The sequence below is a fragment of the Jatropha curcas genome, chromosome 10, assembly GCF_041381405.1.
Source record: "Jatropha curcas cultivar XTBG-Jc1 chromosome 10, XTBG_Jcur_1.0, whole genome shotgun sequence".
Classification (NCBI taxonomy): Eukaryota; Viridiplantae; Streptophyta; class Magnoliopsida; order Malpighiales; family Euphorbiaceae; genus Jatropha; species Jatropha curcas.
Window position 1 is genome coordinate 8,056,129 of NC_143160.1, and position 6,006 is coordinate 8,062,134.

The 6,006-nt window shown below is 31.1% G+C and overlaps 1 protein-coding gene across 1 annotated transcript; it reads left to right on the forward strand.

Annotated features, from left to right (window-relative positions):
* Positions 1–3,036: 3,036 nt before the first annotated feature.
* On the forward strand, positions 3,037–4,321 carry NUDX1 (nudix hydrolase 1). Its single transcript, XM_012226616.4, has 3 exons — positions 3,037–3,258; positions 3,401–3,717; positions 3,801–4,321. The coding sequence occupies exons 1-3, from the start codon at positions 3,194–3,196 to the stop codon at positions 4,106–4,108; spliced, it is 690 nt and encodes a 229-aa protein (XP_012082006.1). The 5' UTR covers positions 3,037–3,193; the 3' UTR covers positions 4,109–4,321.
* The last annotated feature ends 1,685 nt before the right edge of the window (positions 4,322–6,006 follow it).

Genomic DNA, 6,006 nt, shown 5'->3' on the forward strand with positions numbered 1-6,006 from the left:
CAATTTTAACACTATTAGAAAATGATTGAATCATATCGATTTTATAAAAAAAATATATAGATAATTATAATCAAGAGAGAAAAAGTTAGCGGAGAAATCTAAAAGTTGAAGTTGGAAAAATTAATGCAATAAGAAAAAAAAAATTAAAAAGTGTCAAATTAATGGAAGAAGATAATATAGAACTTTCGAATCCATTAAAACTGAATCTTCTTGTTTTTCTTTTTTTTTTTTGTTTTAAATTATTAGGATGTTCAACGGTGGAAAATAACATGATGAATTTCAAACTTTGATTTCAAATTGGTGAAAATATTATCGTCGAGATGATTTAAATTTGAAGCTTTTCACTTTTTACATTAGTGATAAGACTAATTAAATCATAAATATTTGCCATAAATCATCTCGTTAGAATTGAGAACTCAATATTTATAACATCTTGCAACGTATTACCCTTAACTATTTATTCCCTTTCATCTATCTGCTCTAGGGATCGACTTGTTTAGATCCAGTCTATGGGCTCATTTATGAACTAAAATAATGAAAATGATTTAATGATTCGAAAAAAAATATATATTTTTATTGATTTTGATTTATGAATGAGATTATAAATCCGGTTTAGACAAGTATAATTATTTAAACTTTTTATTTTGCCCCAATTGAATACGTTATGTAATTACTTGTAATGCCATTCAAAGAGGAAAATAAGTTCGGTTACCGCAAAATGGGACTCAAGCCTAAAGTCTAAACCCAAATGTGCCTTCCAAGCACGCAACTCTACTGGCACCAATACACTGATGTGTCGAACCCATCAAGTAATGAATGAGTGATTTGATTTAGTTTAAGAAAAAGGTTGTGCTTTGAATAGTGAGGTTATAACAATATTTGATTTCTTAGTCATATCATTTAGTCCTCTAAGAATATTCCCTCGGAAGAATACACTGGAACAAACTTATCAATCATAAAAATCTACCCACAGTTGTCCAATTTTGCAGGAAAAAAATTATTATAAAACTTTTTTTACAAAAAAGAAAACACACGTGTACATTGGAGATTTTGTTTTCGGTAGAATTATTTTGGACCATAGAGTCCAAAAGCATTTTTATCTTTTCAGTTGATCTCGAAAATTAAATTTATATTTTTACTTTTATAAAAATTAAAATTATTTTTTATTTCGATTAACAATCAATAATAATGATTATACATTATTGATTGTAAAATAATTTATTTTTTAAACGGGTTTTAGAGAGATTTTATTAACACTAACTATTTGACTAAAATGATAAATTATATCAAAACACTTATAATCAAAAAAATTTAAAATAATAAGACTCAATTTATCTTATGAACTTAGGAGCAATATATAATTTATCTAAAAATAATTTTTTTGTACAATTTACCTCGCAACTTACACCAAAAGGATGAAATGCTAGATTTTTCCATCCAAAAGCTAAATTATTTATAAATTAACTAAAATTGAAAAATAATTAAATATTTGATTTGAATTAAATAATAAATAATAAATAATATTTTTCTAAACAGATATTTCAATATAAACTAATGAAAATATAGGTTGTTTAAATATTTTTATCCTTTTTTTCCCTATAAATATTAAGAAATATTCTCATTTTATTAAAAAATTTGTTTTTCATCCATTTATTCCAATAATTGACTCCATGGGACCGTGATAACTTGATAAGAGCTTAATCTTATCCTATTTTGTCTAATTTCTTATCCAAGCTCTTTTCAAAGTTGGCTAAATAATGGAGGTGGCTTGCCTACTTCCTGAATAATTGTATATCCGACGGCCATGATTCTTCGATAATAATTTGATTTAGCTCATTGGTGTGACTCGCAAACCATTATTGTGAAATGGACATGGTCATCAAATCAATTGACATTTTGTCATCTCTCTCCAAGTATAACTTGTAAACAAGAAAAATCTATTGAAGTCAAAGATAAATCTATTGAGGTCAAAGAAATAAAAAAATAATTGAAATTCGCAATGCATTGTCAAAACATTTTAGTGTGATAGCTTATTTTTATCGCAAAATTACTACTATTATTTAATTTTTTTTTCTTATTACTTAATTTTTAAATTTAGTCTAATTAATAAGTTTGTCTTTATTTTTTAAAAATTAATTATCGAGTCTGATTAAACTAATTAAAAAAATTTAATATCTATCGAGTCTCTGATTCTTGAAGTAAAAAGGTAGGCATAGGCCCACAGCCCGGAGGTGGGCTTGACTTGGACAATTTGTCCAAACTCTTTTCTTGAAACTTAAAGCCCAAACAGAGCAAACACAATTTTTTTTGGATTACTTGTAGTTATGGTGATCGATTTTTTTTTTTTCTACTTTAATACTATAATGTCTTAATGGCTAAATTTTTTGTAATCAAATATTTATGTCTAATTTATCACATCTCAAAACTAAATAGTTAGAGAAATGCGAATTAGATGTGATATAATTAGTCTTTTTATATTTTATAATGACGTGAAAAGTGAAATATTTTGGTGAATGTTATTTAAAACATAATATTTTTACTTTAACTAATATTTTCTGTTACGTCTATGCTAAGTTTTTGTAAATGCTCCGTCGATAAAATTTATAGAGAAAACCCACTAAAATTGTATGCGTAGTCAATTCTTTGATTGCTCTTAAAAAAAATCAATTATTTGATTTATTTCATAGAAAAATAATTAATAAAAAGTGACAAATTCAAATTATAGTATATATTAATAGTTTCTTATATAAAAATGTCAAGTATTTGAGGCTAAGATGAAAATTAAATTTTAATTTACTCAATTTTTTATTGAAATATATAATAATTGTACAATATATTGTTTTCAGTTTGACCGTAGAGTAACAAACACTGAAGTTTGTTGAGTTAGACGACTGAACATTAAAAAGAATTTAGTTTATCACGCAATTATGCCTGTAAGTGAATTGACTAAAAAAGCCCTCGTATAGTCTCCCTCCTCGACAATTAGAAATCGCAGATCTTCTCCTTCCATCAATTCTCTCTTCTAGAATTTCACAGCATCTTACTCCACCTTGATCCTCCACAACCAAGAGCTTTGTCAAAAACCGCATTGGCTTCGTCCACACATGGAATGGACTTTCTCCATCGATTTTTTATCGCAACTCTCTCTTTCTAGCAATTTTTAAATGGTAGATCTTGTTACTACTGTCAGTTGATGGCGTCACTCAACTTTCCGAGAACATTAGCGAAGACGGTGGCTGCGTCTTCTTTGGATTTCAAGTATGGGATTCTTATTCTTTTGTTTATTGTCTTGTATATTTATTTACTTTACCCTTTTTTTTTACTACCGAATCCTGTGATGCCACGTTGCTAGCAAATCAGACTTTTCTAAGTCCCGTTACGTGGCTTTCTTTCATTGCAGAGTTAAGAAAAACTCTACATATACCCGCAAGAGAATATCCTTTCCCGTCATTTGTAGCGGGGAAAACCTTGAAGAATCCTGGTATAAAACGCAACGAAAGGACGCCGTTTCAAGTTCCAACTCCTGCAAAATCAGATTCCATTTGCCCACTGAAAGGGTTAGAAAAATGGAGAATAGAGAAAAAAAAGTAGAGGAACCTGTGCCCAGAGTAGGCGTGGTAGTTTTTCTGTTGAAGGGGAAATCTGTGCTTCTAGGGCGGCGCCGGACTACCGTCTGTGACTTCACGTTTGCGCTTCCCGGCGGTCACCTCGAGTTCGGTAGGTCTCTCTCTAGGGCAAATATTTACATTACACCCTAAGTGACACCGTTAAATTTTGAACTCCAATGTTGTTAATTTCAGGCGAGAGCTTTGAGGAATGCGGAGCAAGAGAAATGAAGGAGGAAACAGGTTTGGATATTGCCAAAATAGAGTTTGTAACAGTAACTAACCATGTCTTCTTAGAGGAACCAAAGCCATCGCACTATGTTACTATCTTCCTTCGTGCATTCTTGGCTGATCCCAAACAAGAGCCTCAAAATCTCGAGCCAGAGAAGTGCTATGGTTGGGATTGGTACGATTGGGACAATCTCCCAAAACCATTGTTTGGGCCCTTGGAAAAAATGGTACAAAGTGGCTTCAATCCTTTCCCAATTGACTATAATGTTTGACTAGATGATGGCTAAGTTGTGTTTATGTTTGCTCTGTTCCTACTTGCTAGCTTACGGATATTATCTTATTGTTATCAAGAATTTAAAGTTCAGGGATTTGAGTATTTTTACTGGGTCTGATCTATGATGGGTTATCTTGAATATATTGCTGAAACTTTGTTTTGTTGAATTACATGAGATGGCCTGTGAAATTTAAGTTTGTTTTGTTATAAATCTTGTATCAGTTGTGAGTAATGCATTTTTGGTTTTGAGAATTCATCAAAGGCCTTGAATTAACAAGAGCATAATTACTCTTCATTAGATACCTGTAGAAGATAAGTTCAGTACAAGAATTTCTCAAGACTGCCTGAGCAATAGAAATGATTAAATGGCTAGACCTTGATAAGAATTTCTCAAGACTGCCTGAGCAATAGAAATGATTAAATGGCTAGACCTTGATTCATTTCATTTTATTATTTAAATGTTTTTGAATGAATAAATTCTTATACAATAAATAGCAAGGCATGAGTAAGACATCTAGCTATATAGAAATTGGTGATTGTTTCATATTATCTTGCTAATTGCTTAAATAAATATTTTTTTAGGATATTGTAATCTATAGTATATACTTGTCTATTTTCTTAGAAATTTTTAAAAGGTGATTGATAAATCAATATTCTATATTATGAAATATTATCCGGTCACTTATAGAAGGTTAAATTTATGGAAGTTGACTAAATTTCAAAGAAAATTTTTTAATTGTAAGGTTAAAGGAGTCTGTCCTATTGATTTTGCCAACATAGTGAGAATGAGATATTCAACAAATGCATGCTACTATCACATCAACATAAACCCCAAATTTGATATCCCCTTCCAATGTAGTAATAATAATAATAATAATAATAATAATAATAACAATCACTTGAAAATATTTACCACTTAGCATCCTCTTAATAATAATAATAATAAAGGTCCAAAAAGGCAGCTGAGTAAGGGAATACCCAATCCTGTAATGCTGTGATGCTAGCAAATCAAACTTTCTAGCCAGTCAATTCTTTCCCGTTTCACATTTCCGTTCCATGACTTGGCTTGCTTTCATTGGTCGGTGACCAAAAAATCTATAAACACCCGCAACACTATATCCTTTTCGTGGCGGGAAAACCTTGAAGACTGGTGCGCAACGCAAGGAAAGGACGCCGTTTCAAGTTACAACCCGAATGAAATCAGATTCCATTTGCCAACTGAACGAGTTAAAATTTGCAGAGATGGAGAAAAGAAAAGTGGAGAATGGAGAGGAAAATGTAGAGAAACCTGTAGTTAAAATCAAGAGCCTCAAAATCTTGAGCCCTGACAAGTGCTATGGTTGGGATTGGTACGATTGGGATAATCTCCCAAAACCACTGGTTGGGCCCTTGGAAAGATTGGTACGAAGTGGCTTCAACCTTTTCCCAGTTGACTATAATGCTTGACAAGGTGATGGATAAGTTGTCTTTTTTATTTGCTCTGTCCCGACTTGCTAGTTTATGGGTATTATCTTATTTGATATCAGGAATTTAAACTTTAGGTTGTTCGGGTATTTTTATTGGGTCTTATGGGTTATCTTGATTATACTGCTGAACTCTTTAGTTGAACTATATGAAGTGGCCTGTGAAATTTAAGTTTGTTATAAATCTTGTAGTAGTTGTTAGTACTGTGTTTTTGGTTTTGATTTTTACCCAGCTGAATATAAATATGTATGAGGTCTTTTTCTTTGGATTTCTCCATGGCCTGGTATTTTAGGTTAGATGACAGGGGCTTGCACCTCCTTTCAAAGTGAGGCATTAGAGCCACTAATAAGTTTTACCGTTTTTTCTTGTTTGCAAATATGAAAATTCAGAATTCATCGAAGACCTTGAGTTAACAAGAGCTTAATTAGTCGT